Consider the following 27,584-nt stretch of genomic DNA (forward strand, 5'->3'; position numbering starts at 1 on the left):
TTTTACATGCTCCTCTTTTCCTATACACCCTATAAACTAATTAGGGCTAGAAGTTTGAGTAAATTCAAGTTTGGTTATTTTGCCAAGAAGACTTTGTGAGTTATTCATGTGAAGTATTTTGTCTTTGATCTATAGGCAATGAAGATCCATTGTGTCCTTCTAAATATATTATTTGAAGGATCTGACCTGGTCACATTTTGTTTTAGAAAGCCAACTTTGGGAAAAGTGAAAGAATCAAGTTAGAAGAATCTAGAGGCAGAGAGAAATGTCATGAAGGCAGGTCTGTGGGAGCGGCAGAATGAGACAGCTCTTAGAGATATGTTGGTGGTGGAATCGACAGAGCTTGAGAGCTGGTTCAGTTGGGGAGGTGAAAGAGAAGATGATGTTCATGTCTTAGACGATGTTTTGAATTCAGATAACTGGTTGGTGATATTGCCAACTAACACCAAAAGTATAGGACATTTGCATGTTTTAGAAAAAAAGTTTGGGTTTAAAAATAATGAGTTTGAGGAGTTTCTAGAACTTCTAATGGCAGCCTCTATCCAGTAGTAGAAAAAAATGGACCTGGGTCTAAGGAGAGAGGTTGGAACCAAATATAGCTATGTAGAAGCTGAATCCCTGTTGAGTAAGTAATGAGTGGGGAATAGGAAAATAAAAGGTAAGAAAATAGACTATTATTTTAGATAACATTGGTGATGAAGGAAAGAGGAGTAACCTGAGCCAGCAACTAAAATACAAAGAGAGAATTTGGAGATTAGAGAACTTGAGGCCATTTAGTATACACCAGTAAAGGGAAAGTATTCAGAGATTGGGAATAGCAATAGAGAAAGAAATGATGTAATGAGGAAAGAAAATATGGAAGAGAGCATAGATGCAGGTGGAGGAGTTAACCTGGGGAAATTGGGAACACTTTCTCTAGGAGAGAGGGAGAAATAAAAGACACAGAGAAGTTGAGGGGTGCTCATTGTGACATGGGAGGCAGAGGCAGAGATCCACTGGAGAGTGAGGGCCCCGGGGCCTGGTTGGAGCCAGAGAAAGTAGTCAAGCTGTCCCCTATTATGTGCAGAAAGGAAAGTGAAATGTAAAAAGATTGTTCAGCAAAGAGGATCTACCTGATCTTGTACTTAATACTTGTAAAGGTAAATAAAACATGTAAATGAGCCAGGAAGAGGCTAAGACAGGATAAGGAAGTATTTTTCATATAGAAAATTTAAAAATTATATTAAAACACTCATTTATAATGGTGCCAACCAACCACCTGCATTAAAATCACCTGGGATAGTTGGGCGCCTGGGTGGCTCAGTGGGTTAAGCCGCTGCCTTCGGCTCAGGTCATGATCTCGGGGTCCTGGGATCAAGTCCCACATCAGGCTCTCTGCTCAGCAGGGAGCCTGCTTCCTCCTCTCTCTGTCTGCCTGCCTCTCTGCCTACTTGTGATCTCTCTCTGTCAAATAAATAAATAAAATCTTAAAAAAAAAATCACCTGGGATAGTTGTTAAAAGTGTTTTACCCCAAATCTATTTACTTCACTGTTTTACACCAAAAATGTAGTGTCCAAATCTCTGATAGTGGTGTATTTTAAATCCTGAGGATGAGCCTAATGCATATTTATGGTTGGGAAAAACTGACACATTGTATACTATTATTTTCTTTAGCCCATTATTCCAATTAAAAGCATAGTCATGTGTTAGGGGAATAAAATTAAGGACAAAATCTTCCCGCCATCCAAAAATGCTCTCTGCGAGGAGAGTAGATACGAAATCATTTATCATCGAATAAGCATTAAACCAGAATGTGAGGCTTATCATAAACAATCCATCAGGAGAGTGCAAAGACAGAAAGAAACCTTACCCTTTTATGTAGCCAAGCAGATGCAACACATTACATATGTTTTCAAGATAAACAATAACTAGTCCTCCAATAAGAGGACTTGACAGCACCATTTGTTACATATAGTTCATTCTAAATATACCTGGTAATTGGAATGACCATCTGTGTTAGCATATTGGCTTTATCTAGAGGAAAAATAAATTCCTATCTTTACAAAAGGAAGTCCTTTTGTAATTTGGAGCCATGCTGCCTCGAAGGGAGGCTCACACCCACCCACCTACCGATATAGCGGGGGCTATTTTTCTTGATGTTTACATTTTCAAAAGATGGTTCCTTGATCCTTGAGAAACATTGCTGGGTCATAAAGCTGATAGCAGGCCTATCTAATCTTCAGAGGATTTATATACTTAGGATTATAAGTTTTCTAAGTACAAGTATTCAGAATTACAAGTTTTCTGATGTAAATGATTTAAGAAAAGGGAGGGAGAAGTTTCTTCCTTTATTTTAAACAGAGAGAAGTAATCCTCTTTTTTTATTTTTTTTAGATTTTTAAAAATTTATTTGACAGATCACAAGTAGGCAGGGAGGCAGGCAGAGAGAGAGGGGCAAGCAGGCTCAGTGCTGAGCAGAGAACCTGATGTGGGGCTCTGTCCCAGGACCCTGAGATCATGACCTGAGCCGAAGGCAGAGGCTTAACCCACTGAGCCACCCAGGCACCCCTAAACCTCTTAATTTGTGTTTGTCCTTATACATGTTAAAACTTCTAGTACTGTTCAGCTTAGAGAACAAATATCCAGACTTTCTAAATGTACATGCACGGGCATGCACTCACATGTGTACACATATTATGCACACACATATTATTGCAATGAAAAATCTGTATTAAAGAAGTCTAAGATCTGGATAACTCAGAAGTCCCAGGAGAGGCTTTAAGTTTATATGGGTATTATTTTCAAGTAAGCCTATTTTTGCAGGTCGTTTGCAGAAGACTAGAATGAGCAAATAAAGCATAAAGGTTAATTGCTCACTCCCCTCTTGACTTGTGGCTTCTCTTTCACATCAGGATCACCCTTGATGTCATCAGGAATTCCACAAGCTACTTAGATACTAAGCAATGGGGTAGAATGAGAATGAGTCTGGCAAAGGAGAGGGACTATCTAAATGCAAAGTAATGTTAATAATGATGAAAGTAATCATCTCACCCTATCTGACCTTTGCTGTTTCATGACATTAGAACTATTTTCTTTAATTTCCATGGCATTTATCCTTGGGCTAAGGGAACTGCCATGGTTTAATTCATTTTAAATTTAAAGGGACCCCATTTAATTTTAAAGGTAGTTAACTCTTGGCTATCCAAGCTGATAGTAGGGGACAGACTTATACCCCACTGACATTATGGTAACGCTCTTCCCAGAATAAAACTCAAATCACAGTTGACTTTTAGAGTACCACAGAATTATTTAGCTTAAATTAGATATATGGATAAATGCATTTGGCCTCTGTGACCGACAAATACATTTCTGGAACTACCCCACCTTTTGGAAGGTGGTAGCATATAAGGGTTAGTCTTTAATAATAAAGGCACTATCGAGGAAAGATGGGGCTTATAGCAACAGAAACTGTGGCTTGGCGCCCTCTTATAGTGAACTAACCACTCATGGGAAACTGAATATATCAGTGTTACACAACTTGTCATTTTGATTTCTACTTAAAACAACACTAAGGAAGAAAACAATGGGTTCCATATATTGAGTCAAATGCGCATTACTAATTCTTTCTTGTAGTCCTTATGACAAACCTATAAAATCTTTTAAAATCATTTTACAATGGGGAAATTGAGGATTAGCATCTGTTTAATGTTGCAAAGCTAGAAATTGACAGAGATATAAAACTAAGACCCTTTCCATCAAACCATGATGCCTTAAAGTGAATACTAAGTTTAAAAGAATCAAAGTGGGAATTACCACATCAAACAATCTGAAAAATCACATAATAGGGAAAATTGTTTAGCCTTTTAAGTACTTGCTTGACTAAGGAAATCTTTTTTTCCAGTGATGTTTATTAATATTTCAGTAAACATAAGTGTTTTACAGGAGATAAAATTAAGAATCACCAATTGAATTGAATTTATGAGTGGGTCAAGCAAAATGAACGCTCTAATCTTGTGTTAGGTTCTGCTTGACCATTGCATTATCCTGTGCCCAAAGTAAAAGTGGTTAATGGAATAATTATTCAAGGGAATATGTTTGGACTTTCTGTGATAAGAAAGACCTACTCTCCTGCCTTCCCATGTAGTAGTAGTGTTTTGTTCTCCAAGCTGTCCAGAGGATGCCTGCCTTCTGCATTGCACCTGTGACTGCCATTACAAGACCAGATGAAGCAGAAGAACTGATCCAGGCAGTGATTGCTGATCACTTCCTGATTCATCTAAGTGATAAAATGCAGTGGCAGGAAGAATAATTAGTCACAGGTTCAGTGGCTTAGTAATTTAGAGTCCATACCCTTCTTTATTTCAATAAAGAATTTCTTTATTGCATGAATTTTTAACTTCCTCTGCTTGTGCAAGTAAAATCCATGTGCTTTTTCCTGCCTGAAAGAGGTGACCAATCTCTTCTGGTTCCAAAGAATGTAGAGCAGATAGTAATGAATGTAAGTCTGCAAAATTTGCCTCAGACTGCGTATGAATTTCCTGCAGCACTAGAAACAACAGCTTGTATTTGCTAATGAGAAACAGATGTGAAAAACCAAGGTGGCAAGAAACCTGTTCCATGTAGAAAGGGAACTCGAATTCCTAATCTACCTTCAATTTTCCATCAGCTGCTGGTGTTTTCTGTGGATGAAATATCACTACCTCTTTGGGACTTCTTGCTCATTTAGCACCAAAATCTCAATATTGTATAAAATCTTGTTGAGAAGAAAATCAACTTAAAAAATGAGTTAAAACAATGAACATAGCATCTGTTCTCTAAGCAATTTTTAGTTTATATAGTGCCAAATATTTCTTCCCTCATTTTACAGAGTTAGAAATGGAAGTGATATACAAATTACTCATAATCTTCTAAAATGGCACAAATTAGTTTTGGAATGTCTATTGCGGTTCAGGAAGTAAATTCTTTCCAGGTGAGATTTCTATGGCACTACAAAGCAGTGTACTTTTCAGTATAGTAAAGGCTCCTCCTGTTATATGTAATAGGCTTTGGTTCACACAATCAGTTTCAACCCAATGCTACTTCGAAGGGCTTGTAATGCAACCCATGAACAGAGGTGGAGTCATATTCGCAGCGTCACCTGCATCTGCATCTGTGTCTGACCTGCACAGAGCCTCCATCTGCTCACAACAGATATCCACCCCCACCCCAGGTCTCCTTCGGTTTGGGGAGAGTGCCCAGAACATACTTGTCATTTGAGGTGCTCCACTGATTATTAAACTGATGTGGTTTTTGCAATGGGGGAGAGGTGGGGAAAGAAGACTGATCCTATTCCCAGCTTTGTTTCACATACCGCCACCTGAGCACTAAGATAGATTCTTTTTGGACTCAGGCTCACAAAGTTTTTTATGAGCCCTCTTTCACTGAGATTCAAAACCAGTTGCTTTCTCAGGCACAGAAAGGAGTCAGGATTCATCTCCTTCATGCTTCCTCCTCCCCCTCTCTCTCCCTCTTCCCCCCTCTTCCTACCTCTCATCCTTCTTCATCCAAACTTTTTCTTGTCAGCATGGAAATTGTACAAATAGGCATTTGGTGGGTGTGCTTAATCCTACCAGATAGAATCCACCCTAAGGGTTAGATTCTGCCCCAAGTATATAGGTGTGACTAAGCAGTTCAAGTGACTAAAAGACTTGCAATATTGGCATCACCTAGGGGCTTGTGAGAAACACACAAATCAGCCCCCGCCTGCCGAGATCTCCTGAATCAGAATCTGCACTTTAACAGGATTCTCTGATAATACATATGCTCAGTAAATCATAAGAAGTGTTGGTTTGAGGGCACCTGAGTGGCTCAGTGGGTTAAGCCTCTGCCTTCGGCTCAGGTCATGATCTCAGGGTCCTGGGATTGAGCCCTGCATGCTTAGCAGGGATCTTGCTTCCCTCCCTCTCTCTCTCTGCCTGCCTCTCTGTCTACTTGTGATCTCTCTTTCTGTGTCAAATAAATAGATAAAATCTTAAAAAAAAAAAAAAAAAAGTCTTGATTTGAGAATGGTGCTCATGATGTCTTGCTAAATTTGTGTTGCTACATAGCCACACTGTGTATGTCCAGTCCAGGTGGCTGTTAAGCACTTACTCACTATTGGCGACAACAGGAATCAGCAAATCTATCACTGTTAAGGGAAAATAATTAAAAAAAATCATTATTAGTAATGAGGCAAGATAATTAGTTACCAAGACTAATGCATTTTAAAAGGTTAAATACCTAAACAAAAATAGAAAAAATCTATTAATTTCATATTCTTTAATGGGTTGAATTTTCTCAATTGGAAGTCAGAAAATATGTGACATTAAAGATATTGATGTCTGACTAAAACTCTGAAAACTGTAATCATCTCAGGCACTTGGCAGAGTACAGATAGGAAATATGAGTTCTGGATGAACAGTCAGGATGACACTGTATTAATTGCACACATATTTTCTTTGTGAATCTTGGAACTTATTATTAGCCATTAGAGACCATGTATGCTGTTTGTGAAGGAATTGAACTAAGTATTTTTTTTAAGATTTTATTTATTTATTTGATAGAGATCACAAGTAGGCAGAAGCAGGCAGCGGGGGTGGGGGGAGGAGCAAGTTCCCTGCCCAGCAGAGTGCCCCATGCAGGGCTTGATTCCAGGATCCTGGGATCATGACCTGAGGCAAAGGCAGAGGCTTTAACCCACAGAGCCACCCTGGTGCCCTGACCTAAGCATGTTTTAATAGACATTTGATGCATATTTGTGAGGAACCTGGGGAAATCCAGAGCTTTCAATGAGATCATAATCTACTGGGAAAGCATATCCACTCCCAGACATAATGTAAGCAGGTCAGTAGCCTCACAGTTAAAGGAATGCATGATAGAGTCTTTCCCCTGAGAAATGAGGGAAAGTCTCATTAAGTGGACAACTTAGATATTATTTTTCTCTTCTCAGCTCATCTCCCTTCTTCAATGCCATCATGAGTATTTCATCTATTATTATTGTTTATTAGTGATACATTGAGTATTTGGTGATTCTCAAATTTATGTTTTCTGTTCTTTGCTATACTCCAAATATTAGAATTATATTTCTGACTACCTGTTGAACATGTCTCCTCTTTTTCTTTCCTGTGTTCCTATCTCAGGGAATGACCTAGTCACCCACTAAAGCTAGAAATCTGAATATCAGTTTGACATCTATCTCTCTCTTCATGCCATCATCTGATCAATTTCTCATAAGTTAGTCCATTAGAATGACTGCATTTCTATGGATGGATGGTTGGATGCAATCTCCACACCAATATGGGATTCAAAGTCCTGATCCCAAGATCAAGAGTCACATGCTCCTCTGACTGAGCAGCCAGGTGCCCAGGAATGGTTTCATTTCTTCTCAATGGTCCCTTCCAAACAGCTCTCTCTTACAGAGGCATGGTTGTATACAACATGTAAGTGAGCCTCTGTCATGTCTTTATCAGGCTGCTCTATAATTACCTAATTTTTCTGCCTCCTCTAATCAAACATGAACATCTTGAAGTAAAGTACTGTTCTTAGTGCCTTTATCTTCAGAGTCTAGCAAAGAGACTTAATATGGATACAATAAGTAGTTTTAAAAAATTCGTTTTTGACATGAAGCAGCATATAGTTTAGAACTTGAAAATAAATAGGAACAATAGGTTCAAGCTTGTATAAAACTGATGGAACTGATTTTATCTTAAATAATTTTATTTATTTACTTATTTCAGACAGAGGGAGAGAGAGCATGAACAGGGAGAGGGGCAGAGGGAAAAGCAGATGCCCAGCTGAGCAGCAAATCCAACATGGGGCTTGATTCCAGGACCCTGGGATAATGACCTAAGCCAAAGGCAGATGCTTAACAGACTGTGCCACACTGGTGCACCACTGATTTTGTCTTAAACTCCTGTGAACCCTGCCTTTTTTTCTTTTTTTCTTTCTTTCTTTCTTTTTTTTTTTTTTTTTTAATGCATTGACCCCAGAGTTACTGATTTTCATGTGAAGATTTTTCTATTTTCAGACAGTGGAAGAATATTTTTGAGCCACTGCTCTGTGGGGCTGAGTACTAGCCTATAGTACTATAGTATAGTACTATAGTACTTTTAGGGGGGTATCACCATGTTTGTATCAGAATATGTGTATGCAGATTATTTGAGTAATGTATTGCTCAGTGCTCTTATTATGCTTGGTAATAATTAGAGAATGTTAGAATAAATATGCTGATGTTAATGAAAGTAAATGTAGATATCAAGCTTAGCAGTATTGAGATGATGAAGATTAGTCAGTCTATCAAAAGCTGGGGATCTTTAGTCTCATCTGGATGCCATTGGAGTTAAGCTAGTTGAGTGTGGAATTGTTGAGGAAAAAGAAGAAAGTTAGATATACTTGTTAGATATATGAATGATATGTTGCAAATATATTGTCAGTAATTGTGTCTAAAGGGAAATTATAGTTAGGTGTTCTAAGAATTGAACTTTATTGGGAATGAAGAAACAGAATGAGGTTTTTATTCATATATATAGAATTAGATTCATCCCTTCTTTATACCCATTTATATGGTAATGATACTCTAAGAGCTCTAAGTTTGGACACTTTTTTTCTCTATGTGGCGAGATAGATGGTTGATAGTGTGACAGGATATTTAAAATTTGCATAATTTAAGAAAGTTGAGACAAACTCATGGCCCGATTGATTGGAGAGGGAAGTACAGAATGTTTCTTTATTTTTACCTGAATTTGATTTAATACTGTATTTTTTTTTATTCTTATGAAAAACTTTAGCCTGGTTAAAATATCAGAGGTGGGGACTGGAGTGGTGCATTTGGTTGGGCATCTGACTCATGGTTTTGGCTGAAGTCATGACCTTGGGGTTGTGGCATTGAGTCCCACCTTAGGCTCAGTCCTCAGTGTGCTTAACGACTCCCTTCCCCTTTTCCTGTGCCTCTCCCCACTGTTCTCTCTCTCTCTCTCTCTTAAATAAGTAAACAACTCTTTAAAAATATCAGGGGTAAAATAGCTATTCTGTCAGTATAATCCCACATAAACTCTGTAAGCGGACCTATCGTAAACATGCTTAGTATCTTTAAATACAAAACACTAGAAGTAAAAAAATCTAAAGGTATTTATTCCTTGATCTTGTTTTTAACTTGTACTCATTGAGTTGTTTAATACTCAAGTGTTGTTTAAAAGAATATAACAATTCTGGCCGGAGATTGGACGATAAAAACATTGAAGAAATTTAGTTGTCGAGAGCAACTGTTACTCATGAACTCTGAAAGAAAACTTCTCTTATTTTGGCAGAAATTGCCCTTTGGCAACTTAAAGTATCTTTTCTCCCACCTCAAAGCCTCACAAATGGAAAAGTTGTGCTGAATGGATGTCTTTAGTATCTACAACTAGGGGAAAATGTGTTTCTCAGAAGTGATGGTGAAAAGTCTTTAGAAAACTAGGTTAGGATGGATTTGAACAGAACTCTTTTCTTCTACTGCAAAAAGCCTTTAGCTTGTTATCGTATCTCCTAGTGGGATCAGCTTGTAGCAAATTCAGTTCCATTTCAGGAGTTACAAGTTTTCAGTTAAACGCAGAAAGCTGAAGAGAGCTCTACATCTGGACAGAGCAATCTTTGCCATTTATTAAGGTATTCTAAGTATCCACTAATTCCTCTCAAACAAAGGTGACGACGCTGAAGTCTAAGTTGGTTTAAATTAAGGGGAATAATATTTCTCCTTTGTAACATATTTAATGATATGTATTCACTTCGATGAATTTGTGATACTCAAAGTAATGCAGTGATACAATTCTCTATTCCGCTGGACAGAAAGAGAATGCTTAGTAAACTCACTGGTAGTTAAGAATTTGATCTGACATTGAGGAAGACATTTTGTTACCTTACAGAGACCATTTTTTAAGAAACAGCTTCCTGTGATTTTGCCAGTGTGTTTGTCACTTGCCTCCTTTTCTGCCATTTCCTTCTTTGTATTTTATTTATTTATTTTTTTTTCATTCTTTGTATTTTAAATTCTACTGAAAACAGAACCATCCAGTTCTCCATATGTCAATATGTCAAGCCTGGACATATTTTACACTTATGTCGTTATTCACACTCCCCTTTGTGTTATAAAATTTCTAACTCCTTTAAATCTCCAATTTACTGATGCTTCAAAACTCAGGTCAGGGACATCTTCTCCAAGAGACTGCTCTTAACTAGATCATTTGGGTAAGGTTCATTCTTGGTACCACCCCAAAGCTCTCTGCCTAATCTTTCGGTCAAACTGGGCCACAGATATCTCCTTTTACAGACTATGATGTGCTGGAGAACAAGTACCACTACTTTGTAAATCCTCTTCGCAATCTAGTGTTCCAATATTTCATGCAGTTAATTACTTAATTAAATATTCACATCAATGGATATTATAGCTTCCTCCTTTCTGGGACTTTCAGTTTATATAGAAGACAACTAGACAAATACATATATGATTCTAGGGCAATATGACAGCATAATGCAGTGGCATAATTTAGATTTGGGATCAGGGAAGTCTTTGGGGAAAGGACAAGAAATTTGAGACCTGAAGATTGAATAGGAGTTAAGCAGACAAAGACTTGGGGGGGAGGAAGAACATCCTAAACAGAGAAAAGAGAACTGATCAAAGGCCTCGTACGAATCTGTATTAGGCTTTTCAAAGTACTCACAGCAATTGAGGAATAATTTGTATAAAATAATGTTACATATTTGTAGTGATTCTAAGGGCGCAGCTTGCGATTTTGACAGGTATATGCAGTCGCGTAACTACTACTCAGATCAAGGCAAAGAACATTTTTATCATCCCACAAATTTTCCTTGATTCCCCTATTCCAGACAATTCCACCCCTGGAGGTAACAGCTATTCTGCTTTTCATCACTCAGTGTGATGCTTTCAAAGAGCTAAAGAAAGTTCAGTGAAACAAAGGTAGGGAGCAGGGGGAGTGGTAGAGCGATGTGAATGCAGAGGTAAGATGATGGCAGATCATGGAGCGTCTTGAGGACCTGCTTCAAGATTTGGAATTCTGGCACAAGTGAAATGGATAGGTTGAAGACCTGAGCAGAGCTGAAATGATTGCATTCATCTATTAATAGCTATGCGAATTAGAGAAGGTTAAGTATGGAAATAAAGGAATCAAGTAGGAAGCTAACATAATACTCTAGGGTAAGAGATAATGGTGGCATGAGTCAATGAATAGCATGTAGATAGAGAATAATCAATAGATATAAGATCTTATTTGGAGTTTGTAGACCCTCAAACATTTATTAAAATGAACTCTATTATTTTAGTAAAGAACATTATTAGAAGTTATGGTTGCATTTAAACAGCTAATGTCGCTGAAAGTTAATAGAGATATTTTCCCAATTTTAAGTAGTATGTATTATTTCCTATATACTTCATAATGAATTATACCTACAAAGGGAATATTGCTTGGAGTTTTCTCGAATAATTAGCCTAATATTTGCCTTTGGCCAAGAAATAGATTCCCATCTTTCTCTTCATCTTTAACCATGAAAAATATTTTCTTTCTTTTCGTAATGAGTTTAAAATCACAACCAAACAGAAATTTTCATTTTTACTTATTCACATTCTCAAAATATGACTCACTTTTCCAGCAAAAACCAGTCTGGGGAATGAATACTCCAAAGAAATATGCTGTTGAACACTTAACCCTTAGATTACATTTGAGATATTTAAGCCAATAATACTATGCCAAAAAACCTTGAGTGACATTTATGTATTACTTAGGTGAACAACATCTCATTTACTAAAAATACCTTTTAGTTTGCTTGTTTTTCCTTTTTTGAGCAAAGTGAGTTTACTTTCCCAAATGGCTTAGTCAGTTTTTGTTTTGTTTGTGTCCACATTTTGAAAACCTGATGCTTTTTTTGGATACATTAAGTGGTAAAATGGAGTGTTAGAAAGTGGTAAGGTTATTGTATTAATTTCCTAAGTCTTCCAAAACAGAATGCCACAAAAGGGTGACTTGAAACAAGAGTAATTTATTGTCTTGGAGTTCTAGAGGCTAGAAGTTGAAAATCCAGGTGTCTGCAGGGCCACGTTCCCTCTGACACTCTGGATAGAATCCTTCCTTGGCCCCTCCTAGCTTTTGGTGGTTTGCCAGCAAGCTTGGCATTCTTTGGCTTATAGATGCATCCCTCCAATTCTGTGTCTTCACATGGCATCCTCCCTGTGTCATCTCTTCACATGGCATTCCTTTTTTAAGGACACAAGTCATTTTGGATTAGAGACCCACCCTATTTCAGTGTGACTTCATCTAACCTAATTTTATCTGCAATGACTCAATTTGCAAGTAAGATCATGTTATGACAGACTGAGGGTTAGGACTATAGTGTATCTTTTTTATGATGCGGGGAGGGACATGATTCAACTTAAAACAGTTACCAAAAACAATAAATATAGAAGCTTCTGGTACTGGGGAATTGCCTCCCAACCCACCTCTCCATTTGCTACATATATTTTCTTCATCATATGAAGAAATATAACTAGATAGAGATATGAAAAGCTTGTGTGTGTGCCTATGCTCACCTCTGTAAACCTAGAGTGGATCCCATCACTGATAACTCATGGTATAGTCATGGAAACTGTGATAATTGTGTTTTAAATTTCCACATCTAGTTCATTCCTTTTATTTTGGCATAGTCATTGGCAAAATTTTCTTAGAGCAGGGTATGCATTTTTTTTTCTTTGTAGTATCAGCACATTTGTTCTCATTCCTTTCTCTCTAGAGTAATTTAATACAGGCAAAATAAAATGGGATTCTGACGGACAGCTTGTTTCTCCATCCTGGATAAGGTGGGTTACAAAACACCCAAACACTCAGCAATATGGCTTACAATGGATTTTAACTTCTCCTTCCTTACTCTTGGAAAGATGCATCATTTGTAGTGAATCTCACTACTCTGGACAGGCTATCTGAATAATTCAGTTACTCTAGCTCTGAATTTTCTCTGTAACTTGATTTTTTTCCACTCGATTCTCTAATCATTCTGTAATGCTCAACTGACATTTAATGCACATCCACTCTATACCAGACACAAAGCAACAGAGGTATTTTCTAACTCCTAAATTACTATATCTAAGACTATTCTTCTTGGCTACTTTTTTTAACTTTCATATTGGATTATGGTATATTCAACTATAGGAATCAGTTAAACAGACTGAAGGGATGAGTAAATACATTAGAGGAGGTTAAAGTTATTCTTGTACCCTGTACTGTGCTTTTGTGACTAATGTTTACTTTTTATATATTTTTATTTCAGCTGAAAGAGACATCAATGTCTACTGTGGGGTGCAAACCATTACAATGAAGATTAATTTTTGCACTGTACTTTTCTCGGGTTATTCTGAAACTGATCTGGCCCTGAATGGAAGGCATGGGGACTCCCACTGCAGGGGCTTCATCAATAACAACACCTTTCCTGCAGTCGTCATTTTCATCATCAATCTTAGCACCTTGGAGGGCTGTGGAAACAACTTAGTGGTAAGACGAGTGTGAAATTATGTGCTAGGTTTGGGGTCACGACAAAAAGTCTCCCCATTTCATGAAATAATCAGAAGCCCAATCTATCTTTCAAGAAAAAATTTCCAATAAAACTAAACAAATCACTTCCTTTGCCTGCTGAGGCTTCAGACGTACAATTTTATTTCCCAGTAATGGTTCTGTTTATTGTTGGTGAGAGTTGAGGGGTGTGAGATCAGCTATGATGTTCTAAACAACATTTTTTGTGTGAGTGACATTGATGAAGATTTCCCTACATTTTATCATTAGCTATGCTTTTCATGATTTTTTATGGAACTATTTTATACAAAAACCGTTTTTTTCTGGTGAGTTTGGCAATGAGTCTCTTGGCCCCTTGCTTCTAGTGACCTTATTCAGAAAAAAAGATGAAATACAGAATGGGAAACTCAGAATCTTCTAGGTCCATGTTTACCATGGGACGATCTACAGCAGTATTGAGTGGAAGAGGACTGTCAGCATTTTCAGTGGGATAGTTTTCATCATGTGGGACTGTCCTTTGAATTTCCAAATGTTTTTCATATCCAATCTTACTCATGAAATCCCAGTATATTGTTCAAAAAAAGAAATCTCTCTAGTCATTGTAAAAATCAAAATACTGCTTCAAATATTCCCACCCTGAATGAGAACCACTAGTCTATGCTATTCATTTATTTGTACTTGCATTGAACACCAATAAATACATAAATAAATAGAAAGAAAGAAAGAAAAGGAAAGGAAAAAGAAAAGAAATTGAGTGAGGAATTGATTTTCCCAGAAATTAAAATTAATCGAAGTATAAATGTTGTGATTTGAGGGGTGTTGCACTGAAATTCATTGAATATTATTTTTCATTTCACTTGTTTAAATATAATCTTATTGGTAAATCCTAGCACAGACAAAAAGGAGATACAGTGACATGACCACTTAGCCCAGTGTATGAGGAGAAACTGGCTTTTCCTCTTCATAAATTATTGTTTGGGATTAAAGGGGAAGGCTTAATTTCTCTAAGGCAGGTTTTCTAAGACCTGATAGGAGATGGGAGACGGGAAAGGGATTTCTTTGATCTCCTTCCTCATCTTCTCTCGGAGGCCAGTTAGAATATCGTGCCCATAACCGTTTTCAAGCCTGCACTGTGAGTATTGTTGACTCTTTTTATTAAAAACATTTATTCATCTCTCTGAGTTGTGCACAGAGAGGTTATGAGATGGACCCGAGAGAGAGTGACGCAGGCTGATTATTACATGTCTGTGTTTCCTTGTGGAGGGAGGAGCCCACATGGAGAGCCAAGGTCTCCCTCCTCCCACCCGAAGGAGGGGTCTCTCCTTCGGGCTGCTTTCTTCTCTGGATTTAAGTCTTGCCAAGCTGCCAAGAAAATAGTTCAGGAGAAATTCCAGGCAAATCATCTGGGTGTGTGTTTGTGTGTGCGTGTGTGTGTGTGAACGTGTGTGTGTGCACGTTGGTACACGCATGTGCTATTTTCCTTTTTTTAAAGCTGAATAACTTGGGTATAAAAATTACTACGTATGTGTGTATGTGTTTTGTTTGGTTTGTTTTCACAGAATTGGTATGTTCAGTTAGCCAGTCAGGAAGGTGTGAGAGGAGGGGAAGATTTGCTTATTTTTTCATTTTTGCCCTGGATGTCACCAGCTTTGGAATCTGTTCCAACGACAATCCTACATGGGAAAAATTAAGTAGACCATTACATCACTGAATTAGAATTTAAAAAGTTTTCATTTATAACGATTCTGGCTCTGTTCATGAATCAGCTTGATGATTGCCTTGGCTTTGTCCATGAACTTCTAAGTTCATGCATAAGGTTTATTCTATTGTTGAAAAGTAAGTATTAACAAGTTTCCATAATATCTGCTACAAGTATTCATGAGTGTCATACTGTCTTTGACATACTGGGAGAAGCAGTATTTCTCTACGGTGTTACAAAAGTCAAGAACATTATTGATTATTCCTAAAATGGTGGTTCTTACATTTTAGTGAGATTGAAGAATCCAATGAAAGCTAATCAGTCCCAGGAAAATATGCATATGGACAATATTTTAATATAACTTCTGGGAGTTCATGATCCCCCTGAAACCCATCTATGAATGATTGCCCTAGAAAGAGATGAGAGTCTCCATGTATGTACTACAGATGAAGGCCCACAGATTGACCCTCAGAAAATTTGTGACCTTACTTCATTTGTTCAGAATTCATCTTTGGGGCCCCAAGATGCTGGTGTCACTGTGTGGTGCTGACCATGCAAAGGCAAATAAGACTAAGAGGACTCCCTACCCACGAAGGGTTCTGATTCGGTGAAGGGGACTGCCAGTTCATGCACAGTGGCTGCTCCTGTGATGGAGATAGGGAGCTTTCCTAGGGAAGATGAGATCTAGGGGAGAAGCAGGATACATCATGGTGAAGTGGGGAAGAAGAAGGCAGAGGGAACATGTGCGGCTAGGGTGTTATTTATATTACTACTATTTTTAAAGATTTTATTTATTTGTCAGAGAGAGAGCATAAACAGGGGTTGTTGCAGGCAGAGGGAGAAGCAGACTTCCCACTGACAAAGAAGCCCACTGGGGAATTTGATCCTGGGACCATGGGATCATGACCTGAGCCCAAGGCAGATGCTTAACTGACTGAACCACCCAAGTGTTCCACTGGCTGGGGCATTATTAGCCAAGAGTTTAAGTCTGGAGACATGAAACCAAAATGGTAAACAACATCAGATTAACAGGGATTTTTTAAGGCAGGCCACAGAATTTGGACCTTACTCATGAACATTTTCGAATTACTTGCTGTAGCCCTCTGAACATGTAATCTCTCTCCTTTCTTATTTGTGAAATATGAATAAAGTGTCTTTGGTGAATATGGAGTTTCCTTTAGTTAAAAGACATATATAATCACTTATAAATAGCATTTTGTGTATATAATCTCAAAACCATGGCATGTTGTAGTTGAAACAGACCCTAGGAATGATCTGATCTAGTGTTTTATTTTGCAAATGAAATGCCTAGATTTATATATAGCTATTTAATCATTAAACTTGATCTACTGTTTTAATAGGTATCCACAATTCCAGGAGTCAGTGCTTATGGAAATGCAACTTCAGTCCAAATAGGAAATATTTCGGGATACATTGATACTCCAGACCCACCAACAATCATCAGCTATCTACCTGGGCTTCTGTACAAATTTAGTTGTAGTTACCCACTGGAGTACCTGGTTAATAATACCCAGCTTGCCTCGTAAGTTCACATTCTATCCTTGTTTTCACATTCTACCTACCTATCGGACCTTGCTATGACCCATATCAACAGATCAAATATATCTATTTTTCCCCAAATTAAAACTGGTTCAAACTGGCCAGGTGTCTGCCTGGGGGTTCTCCTCATGCCCTTCAGAATCATCCAAGCAGCTAAGAACTCTGGATGCTGATGCAGTTCCAGAGGACTGTCCTGTTTCCGGGGCGTAGAACAGTTACTGCATGTTGGGTCCTGCTTGGCTTCAGTCTCTGCCATAAGCTCTCACTGTTGGACTCTCCTGTCTCAGAATGTGGGACTGCACGCCCTTGCTGGGGTGTCAGCTGCACAGGTGCCGATGGCTCCCAAAGAGAGGTGATATCACTCAGAGCCAAAGGGCTTCAGAGGTGGATGGAGCGCATAGCCTTTTACTTATAGTCATGCATTCATTCATTTTTCCCAAAGCACATACTCCAAGACAAGGTTATGTTCACAATCCTGCATAGCCCCCTGGATTTGTCAGATTTGTCAAAACTTTGACAAAATGGGGTAATTGAGTGAAAACCTTCTCTCCTCAGATCTAGCGTTTGCTTTCACAAAGGTATAGTGATTGTTTAATCTTGGTCATGAGGGAGTGTGGAGGCCACATTCTCTTTCATTTAAAAAAAATGATCACAGCTGGTTTTAGTGGCACAATGATGACAAATAACTTGGTGAAAAGCAAGACTTGGAAAAGCAAGAAAAGAAAGGCTTTGAGTCAAAAGGATACAGGTGTAGAGGGAAGTGAGTCGTTAGAGTGTCATGGACTTAATCTGCTCCCTTGTTCTTCCCCAGTAAACACATTCCCAAGCTGCAGTGCGCCTGGAAAGTCATTCATTCATTCAATAAATATTTATTACACTTCTACCATGTGCCATGCAGTGTTCTAGCAGTGAACAAAGTAAAACAAAATCCCTGATCTCATGAAACTTCTCTGGGAATTGATGAAAATGTGATTGTATCAGATTCAAGTTATATGGGAATGACATTTTTCTTTAAAAAGTCCCATATATGCAATGCAAAATGCAAAGATGCCTTTGTAAATAAAAAGATCATAAAGAACAGTCTGTCTATATTTGGTCTCTCTGGCTTTTTGATTATTTATCTATTCAGTGATTTAAATAGTGTACCTACTCCAGGCCTAGTTAAAAGTATGTCACGCTTACTCAAGAGTTTGAGTGCCTTAAATCCAACATTAATGTATAACTGAAACTTTTAATTTAAAAACTCATCAGTGCTTTCCTTTCTCTAAATCCATTTTAGGTCCTCAGCTGCTATTTCTGTGAGAGAGAACAATGGTACGTTTGTCAGCACTTTGAACCTGCTCCTTTATAATGTAAGTTGATGGGTGAAGGATGTTATGTTCCCTCTCACTGTTCTGAGCAGCCATTTATGCGGATGGGTTTTATATCAAAATCTACAAAAGCCACATTAACCCTGTTTTACTTTGGTAACATTTATTCATCTTTACTAGAGTTTTTGTATAGCTTAGTGATAAAGGTATACTAAAAACTGCATTACTTTCTAAAAGTTGATAAATGACTTCGATTTTATTTTGTAAATGTGATTTTACATAGTCACTCCAAGTGTCTATCTATATTTATATGTATGTATTTAATTTGTGTGCCTGTGTATGTAGCCGTGGTCAGGGTCAAGATTTTGAAAGTAGTATTATTATGATAAAAAGATAGGAAAAATCCAAATGATATTTTTCCTGGTGATGAATGTGTTAATATTTTCAGTGTGGGATTTGGCTGATGACAATTCTGTCACATTTGAAATAACTTGGGTTGACTACATAGTATTGTCTAAACTCGTCATGTAAATATAGACAGTGGCAGCAAAACGTGAAAAATACATGGATTTCTATTTATAACTCTAACATTAATCCCCCAAATGATATTTTCATGTTGATTAAAAATTTTTATTCATACATTTTAAATGCCTGATTTAAATATCAATTTTTCAATCTATCAACCAACATTTTTGTAAATTATGAATCTGATTTTTACATTATTATTCATGTCATCATGGCACTGAGTTATAATTCATGCAACTGATTTAAAAGTCAGTGCTTTATACTTTGAATATAATGAGCTATAAATATTGTAGTAGGACATTTTCCAAAGGCATTTAAAAAAATCATGTTTATAAGTTTGTAGTCTGACACCACCGAGTTCTAAACAACAAATTAAAATGTGTTGGAATGAAGATTGCCTTTCTGTCATTTCCCAACTTCCCTCTGCAAGGAGAAACTGCCAAGTTACTTGGTTCCACAATACTCAGCAAATATGTGCCAATATTCATTCCCAATATGGCCAGATATTTATTTCTGTTTTGAGCAATATTTTTTAAACTGGAAAATTCCTCTCTGTTGATTTATATGTATAAGCTTCCTGGGGTAGAATTGAGGTGACTGGTTTGGATTCAGTATTACTTGTTATATTTAAGTGAAACAAAGATGAAACTTCCTGATCCTAAAAAAAGTAAAAAAATTTACCCAGATGGTATTTAATGACGCTACTATTTTTTGTGAAATTAAACTATTCTCTTACTGGTAAAGCAGAAAATAAAAATTTAGAAGTGTGGATTTGGGGAGAGCTTTGCTGTGAGGGTCTTTTCTTTATCATTAGAAATAGTAATCTCCTGTTGCTAACTAGATATAATCCTTCAAAACTTTCTAGAATCTTAATGCTAAATTAAGATGCTAAATGAATGCCTATAATTTGGTGATAACCTTAAGATTTAAATTCTGTGGTAAAAAGGTAACCAATTGTTTGATATCAGACTAAAAACAGATAGTGTCAAAACACATCCCACTTTTTTTTTTTTTTTTTGGATGTGTCATGCTTTTTATTTCACAAGACTCAACATCCTGAAAGCCCTGATGGGAACAGATTCTAAAAATGTAATTCAGGGAATGCCTGAGTGGCTCAGTTGGTTAAGCATCTGCTTTTGGCTCAGGGCATGATGCTACCTTGCCGGCTCTGAGCAGGGAGCCTGCTTCTCCCTCTTCACATTCCCTACCTCCCCTCCCCACCTTGTTCTCACTTGCTCTTGCTCTCTCTCAAATAAATAAAATCTTTTAAAAAATAGAATTCAGAAAACAGAATAAATGCATCTCATTTTTAACCAGTTTGCAATAAAGTTGCCATTAATGGTTGAATTAGAAAATTAAATTGAATTTTAAAAGTTACTTACTAAATAATTATATAATGAAATTTGGCCATTTCTGCACAAAGTATTTTTTTAATTAACAATTTTTAGAGCAGTTTTAGGTGTACAGAAAAATTGATCTGAAAATACAGAGATCCCACAGACCTCCTGTGCTTATACACAATTTCCTCTATTACTTACACCTTGAATTTTGGGGTCTATTCATTACAATTAATGAGCTCATATTGATATATTAACTGAAGTCCATAGCTTATATTTGGTTTCACACTTCATGAATATTTTGTAGATTTTGACAAATGCTGATGACTTGTATCCATCATTACTGTATCACACAGAAGAGTTTCACGGCTCTAAACTACTTTTTTAACATGGCATGGATGAAATATTTTGTCATGATACAGGATATTACCAAACTAGTAATTTATGCAAGCTTCCAGCTTTAAAATAAATAAGTCACAAAGGTGAAAAGCAAAGTCTAGGGAATATAGTCAGTTGTACTGTAATAACAAGGACAAAAACCTAGTAATTTACACCAGAAAAAAATTGATTTCCTTTCACTAATAGACCCAAAATCATACTTATTATTTGGAACACTAACATTTAGCTATCCATATGTAATTTCATTATAGCATTTCAAAACGAGTATCATTTTATAACCATTAGTGGCCATATCCTCCTATTTTACATGCAGAGTTTTTGATTTTTAACCCATAGCAATGGGTTATGAAAAGTTATTGAAAGCATGAAGAGTTATATACCTACTATTCTCATTCTTTGGAAACGAAAAGTTGTGCCTAGTCTGGTTTCATGCAATTGTTTAAGTATTATGGAAGTAAGTAAATATACTTAGGAAAATTTTATTTATAAAAAAAGATAACTTTTATTGACTATGCAATTTCCATATATGTGGATTATTTCAAGTTGAACTGTGGCCTTATTTATGTGTAATATTAATATATAGGTTTTCTCCACTGTGGAAATGGAAAGTGAAGATGACTTTGTGCATTTGAATTGTACCTAAATATTAGTGTCTTCTGAGAAAATACAGAAAGAGTAAATCTGAAATAGTACTACATTAACTATGAATGTTTCTTAATAGTTGAAGAAAAAATATAAAATAAATATAATTGATTTTAGGGACAATATTATACTAACAGGAATAAAAAAGCAATTATAAAAACAAAGGAGGAAAAAAATACCCTTAGAAGCAACTTTAGGAGGAAAAAATGTGATGATTCATGGTTAAACCACTGCTGAGTCCCACCATTTGCAAATGACTTAGCAGTATGATATTTGTAAATAAGCAAACATTCTTCTGGCCCCTGCTAATATCCTGTTGATGCAAAAATCAGATCTGTATACTTAATGAAGTATGGAATACTTGGAGAAGTTTGCAAAGGGAGAGCCGGAAAGTAAATAAAAATACTACCTATTAGAAATGGTTGGAGGAGCTATTATCATTTATCACAAAAATAGAGAAAATAAGTACAGCATATAATCCCTCATTTATATGATTTTATTTGGGAATGAAATGTTCCATACAAGTGCAACTTTTTCGAAAGTAAAGTGTCCAAACCATAATTTTAAAAATTTATATTTTCAAAAATTCAAAATATGTTGCTTTCTTCCTGTCCTTCTTGGACAGAATATGCTCTGTATTTTGCCTTTGCTTGATGTCTTTGAAATTTCATAATGAACATTAACATTTTTCCTTTGCCGCAAAATATCATTGTCTTCAGGGTTACTAAATTTGGAGGAAACAATTTGCTTGCATGCTAAATGATTTGACAGCTTACATTTTTAGAAGTTCTCTTCTTTTCTTCTTGTTCTTTTTTGCATCCTACAATTTTTGTCATTAAAACTGTCACTTCTTAATTTCTAACCTATTACTTTAATACTGTAAATTGGGGAGTAATATAAATAAGCTCTTGAAATTTTTTATAAAATAATGGTAGAAAGGTAGAAGTGAAATCCTGAGACACCCTTCTCTAAGTAACTGCCAAGGAATTAGGTGAAGGAACTCCGTGGCATGCATTTTGGCAACTTACAGGACATGTTGGTCTCTTTTTAGGTTTTCAAAAACATTTTGGTATTTTCAAATTGCCAGATAACTGATTTTGGGCAAGTGACACATTATCAAGAGCATAAAGACCAAAACCCTAATGGGAAAGGGCTTAAACTAAAGTAGATGTAATTTAAAGAAACTGAGTATTAGCCAGTAATGTAATTTAAATAAATTAAGTATTAAATTAAATAAACTCTATGTTGACAATTGATTATTAAACAAATTAAGTATTAACCACTGATTATCAACCATTGAATGCAATTTAAATACACAGAACATTAACTATTAGATATGATAAACTATGCAAACAAAAAGATTTATGCATGGAAATGAATTTGTTACTTGGATATGGTTTAAGAACAGTTCTGCTGAGAAACTAAAGGATTAACTGGATCTTTTTGGGGTTGATTCTGTATATTTATGTTGATTCTCCCCCTTTTTATATGATATCATTGTTTTAAGTGGCAAATGTGCTGTTTGGAAGACAATGACAGATTAATTGCTCATTTATTTTCATCATTAGGATTCAACCTACAGCCAGCAGTTAATTATCCCAAGTATAGGATTACCTTTGAAAACCAAAGTATTTGCAGCTGTACAAGCCACTAATCTGGATGGCAGGTATTTTCAAACTCTTTTCTTTTTTTCTGTTGGTTAAAACATTTTCACCACATAAAGCCTAATGAATCATAAAGTTAGCTCATTCATTTTTAATTTAAAAAATACTGTCATTGCCACACCATTTAGGAATGCTAATAAATAGAAATAATAAATTACAAAGATTAAGGGGTGACACTTATTTTGTGTCATCAATTGGAAAATAAGAAGTCTTCCCATAAAGAAGGAGGGAGAATTACTGGAAGAGGGAATGAACAGATCTTCTGGGATACCACAATGTTCTAGTCTTTCATTTGAAAGATGATGAATCAGATGCAGTCATTTTGTGACTGCATGGTTTGTGCGCTTTTCTATGTGTATGTTACTATTCAATACAAATGTATTTAAAAAAAAAAAAAAACAACACAAAGAACTCTCCCCATAATGATCTGGGCCAAAATTATATAATATGATCCTCAGAAACATCTCCATAAGAAACCCCAAGTCAATCAAGTTTCATATGATTGAGTTTCTTATGACCATGTTTTAGACAATCCAGAATGATCAAAATTGAAAGGGAATTCAAAAGCTGAAGATCCAATCCAATATTATTATAAAGATCCAATCACATATTATTATATAAACTTGGCATCCTGAAGAGTATTCTCCAGTGTACTCTGGAAATTTAATTCTTCTTTACCTTCTCCCTTTCTTTCTTAGTATTGTTTTTCTTGGATATATATGATTCTTTAAAATTATATCAAATGCAAGAATTAAAAAGAATTATTGGCATTTACTTCCCATAGACTAGTCATTTTTATAACACCAGAGTTGGAATGAAATAATGTATAAATCTAGGCACAGTATGGCCTGTGGAGGAAGGCTGTGTATTTGCCTCATGGTTTTCTTTTACCTAAAACAGTGTCTGTCATGGACTCCCACTCTCACCACCACTGATTCTGGCATAATTTTCAGTGTATAATTTATGTACCAAATTCTTGCTGTATGTGGTATTATAATATCTTCTTTCATTTGTTAAAGATAGTAACTTCTGGAAACAAAAGGCTATTGTTCAGAGTGAACATAAAAGCATCTCTGTAGCTCACTTTTGGCTTCTGTTTCTCCAGACTTTGAACAGCTGTCTTGTACACAATTTTTGTGTGTGTATGTGTGATATTAGCCTTAAACCCACTTGATGTAGGATGGCAATTTGCTGGATATTTTTAAACACCTCGAGTTTAGGAGAATATTCTAAAACAAGAAGCCTCTGAAATAACTAATGAGACTATAATTTTATCCTGTGGGGGTAAGATATTCGTCAATATTTACTTCCCTTGGATTAGTAACTAATACCCAAAAGGAGATTCTGAATCATGATTATGTTTACCTCGTTCTGTAGATGGAATGTCTTAATGGATTATTGCTACACAACACCATCAGGGAACCCAAATGATGATATTCGATATGATCTCTTCCTTAGGTAAGTCTTGTATTGATAACAAAGACTCATTGAAATGAAAACTCCAAGTTAGATAAACAAATTGTAGGGTACTTCTATAGCTTTTAAATTTAAAGTTTTACATTGTGAGCTTTTAGTCCTTACAAAGCCAGAAGTATAAAAGTTGAGAAGAGTTTTCAAGACAAAATGCTGATAAAGCTATTGCTGAATGAGAATTCCAAGTAAGTTAGGCCCATCAAAGATATTTTATTCATGTTTAGGACATATGGGAATATTTCACTGTCTTAGAAAAAGCATGGTTAGGATATTATTGGCAATCAAAGAAAGGCAGTAGGAGGTACTATTTATTTGCAGCTAGACAGTCTCATCATCCGTCAGAGAGAGTAAAATTAAAGTAATGATCTAGATAATTTAGACCCCAAAATGCTTTTCTTCATTTATCAGTATTTAATATGAAAGTATGATATAGCCTGCTACTCCTTTTTTATCAGAGCCAATAACTTCAACTTCATTCCCCAATAGACAATGATAGAGTGAATGTAATCTACATTTGGGGAGAGGGGACATTGATCATAAAAGCATTCAATCATCCAAGTTTCCTTTCAGCATTTTTATCTGACAGGAGAGCAGACTTGAGAGTCAAGCAGTGGCTTCTAATCATGCTTATAAAATGTGGTTGGCTCAGATCACAGCTACTTATTGACACATGATGGGAATAATATGATGGGAAACCAAAAAAATATGCTTTGTTGGCTAATCAAGGTTAAGATGATGGTCAGAGGCTAGGTCAAACTGACACTCTTATATCCTATTGCTGGAAGTGTTAATTTGGGAAACATTTTTGGGAAAAAAAAGTGTTGGTATATATCAAAAACCTTAAAACATTCCATATTCTTTGATGTTACATCCACAAATTTGGAAGCATATTCAAAAATATTTATGATTTTCTGGTCTATACTTAAACTACTAAAATTTGGGGGGCAAACTGGATGTTCACCAATGAGGAAATGGCTAAGTGAATTAGGGAACACTAGTAATTTGGGAGCTTGCACAGCACTAAATTATATAAAGTTATTTATAAAACAGAAAAAAAATTGATTCTATTTTATCTTCTTCCTTTCTGTCTTCTTGGTATTTTTAATCCTTGGAAATATGTGATTCTTTAAAATTTAAATGATCTGAAATGTGAAGTGAAAGAATCAGTGTATATAATTGTATGTACAATGAACCTCATTTACATAATATATGATAGAAAAGACTGTAAGGAAATACATCAACAGGTTGACCTTGATTACTTATGCATGGTAGGATTGTGAATCATTTTGTTTTGACATTTTTTTCTTACTTTCCAAAATTTCTATAGTGTTCACATGATGGTAATCTGGAATATGATCATCAGACTTCTAGTATGATTATGGTTTAGGGATAATTCTCTTTAGTGTTCTTATTAGAACTACAGAGAGTGAAATGAGTAACTAAATGAGTTTCTCAAATGTCCATGTCAATGAAAGTAGGTGAAAAAGAAAACTGAGAAATACCCAAATAATGTGTTCATGTTGAAAAAATAATTAAGATCAAGAGCAAATAGTGCAGGGGGGGAGGTTTGCTGCAGGAAGCAGTGTAGGGAGAGGTGGTAGGAGAAATGGGGAAGAAAAATTAATGTTTGCCACCCAGAGGTGGCAAATTTCAGAAAGAGCCAGGAGAGATGCATACCCAGAAGGAGAGGGTACCAATCTGAGTGAGAGTTGCTAGGAACAGGGCTGAAAACCAACAAGCCAACAGCCCTGGAGAATGTGAAGAATGAAGGGATAGAGAGTGACCAGAGCCTCAGAAGTGGCAGGTCTCAAAGTGCCGGGAATACACATTCTAAAAAGTGAAGGATTCACCTGGGAAGACAAGGGCCTTGGTGGAAGATGCATATGAATGAAGCTGAGGATCATGGAACTGGTAGTAGAACTCTTGAACATCTTTAGGTCCAGAGAGGCAGGGAAAATTCAACTACACAATTATGGCACATTCAATGGAAACTTTTCTGTCCTTGTAAAACAAAGGCGGGAGAACCTTGAGTTGAGGAAATCTTTGAGGAAGGTCATTACTGTTCCACATTGCCCAAAGAGTCTTCAGAAAATGACAGGTCTAGGGAAATCCAACTCTTTCAAACGTGAATGGTAAGCAATGAAGATACTGCTTATAGTTTTCCAATGTATTGCCTGAAAAATGTAAAAAAATAGCTGAGAAAAAAAATTTAAAGATAAATTAAACTCATTGGAAAAGTTTGCTATGAAACAGATAAGATTTGCAACAGAAGCAAAATTAAACAAATGGGATTATATCAAGCTGAAATCTTCTGCACAGCAAAGGAAATCATCAAACAAATGAAAAGACAATCTTCTGAATAGAAGAATAGGAGAAAATATTTACAAAACATATATCTGATAAGGGGCTAACATCTAAAATATTTAAAGAGGGTGGCTGGATTATGGACATTGAGGACGGTATGTGTTATGGTGAGTGCTGTGAATTGTGTAAGACTGATGATTCACAGACCTGTACCCCTGAAGCAAATAATACATTGTATGTTAATAAAACTAAACTAAACTAAACTAAACTAAACTAAAATATATAAAGGAACACCTGGCTGGCTCAGCTGGTTAAGTGTCTAATTCTCTATTTCAGCTCAGGTCATGATCAGGTTATGAGATTGAACCCCACAAGGTTATGAGATTGAACTGTGTTCAGTGCAGAGTCTGCTTGAGATTCTCTCTCTTTATCTTCCCCTACCTTCTCCCTTTCAAGTAAATCTCTCTCTCTCTCTCTCTCTCTCTCTCTCTCTCTATATATATATATATATATATATATAATCACTCCTATAACTCAACAGTAAAAAAACAATCTCATCAAAAAATGGGCAGAAGATATGAATAGATATAGAGATGGCCAACTGGTACCTGAAAAACTGTTCAATAATCAAGGAAATGCAAATCAGTCCTATAATAGAGCTATCACCTCACACCTATTAGAATGACTACATCAAAAAGATAAGAAATAACAAGTGTTGGTGAGGATGTGGAACAAAAAGAATACTTGTGCACTGCTGGTGGGAATGTAAATTGGTATAGACCCTATGGAAAACACTGTGGAGATTCCTCAATAAACTAAAAATAGAATCACCATTTGATCCAGAAATTCCACTATTGGGTACTTATGCAAGAAAATGAAAACACTAACTCAAAAAGATATAGGTGCCTTCATGCTCATGGCAGCATTATTTACAATAGTCAAAACATGGAAACAGTCTAAGTGTCCATTGATGGATGAATGCATAAAGAAATTTTGAATGGATATCATATCGGGGGGGAAAAAAGCAAGCTTTCATAGGTATCATAGATACAGAAAACAGATTAGTGGTTGCCAGACATGGAGACTTGGGGGTGAGAGAAATGGGTGAAGGAGGTCAAAAGGTTTA

The 27,584-nt window shown here is 36.2% G+C and overlaps 1 protein-coding gene across 10 annotated transcripts in view; it reads left to right on the forward strand.

Moving 5' to 3' along the window:
* Window positions 1-27,584, forward strand: part of ZPLD1 (zona pellucida like domain containing 1) — a 117,800-nt gene that overhangs the window by 72,648 nt on the left and 17,568 nt on the right. For 9 of the 10 annotated variants that reach the window (XM_044251292.1, XM_044251301.1, XM_044251300.1 and 6 more), the window contains 5 exons: window positions 13,307-13,527; window positions 16,606-16,787; window positions 18,084-18,156; window positions 22,586-22,683; window positions 24,059-24,139. In XM_044251292.1, the coding sequence (XP_044107227.1) occupies window positions 13,307-13,527; window positions 16,606-16,787; window positions 18,084-18,156; window positions 22,586-22,683; window positions 24,059-24,139 (655 nt within the window). Of the gene's footprint in view, window positions 1-12,501; window positions 12,614-12,772; window positions 12,840-13,306; window positions 13,528-16,605; window positions 16,788-18,083; window positions 18,157-22,585; window positions 22,684-24,058; window positions 24,140-27,584 lie in introns of those variants that run through there. The other variant, XM_044251302.1, reaches the window with a different exon arrangement.

The sequence above is a fragment of the Neovison vison genome, chromosome 6 (assembly GCF_020171115.1).
Source record: "Neovison vison isolate M4711 chromosome 6, ASM_NN_V1, whole genome shotgun sequence".
Lineage (NCBI taxonomy): Eukaryota > Metazoa > Chordata > Mammalia > Carnivora > Mustelidae > Neogale > Neogale vison.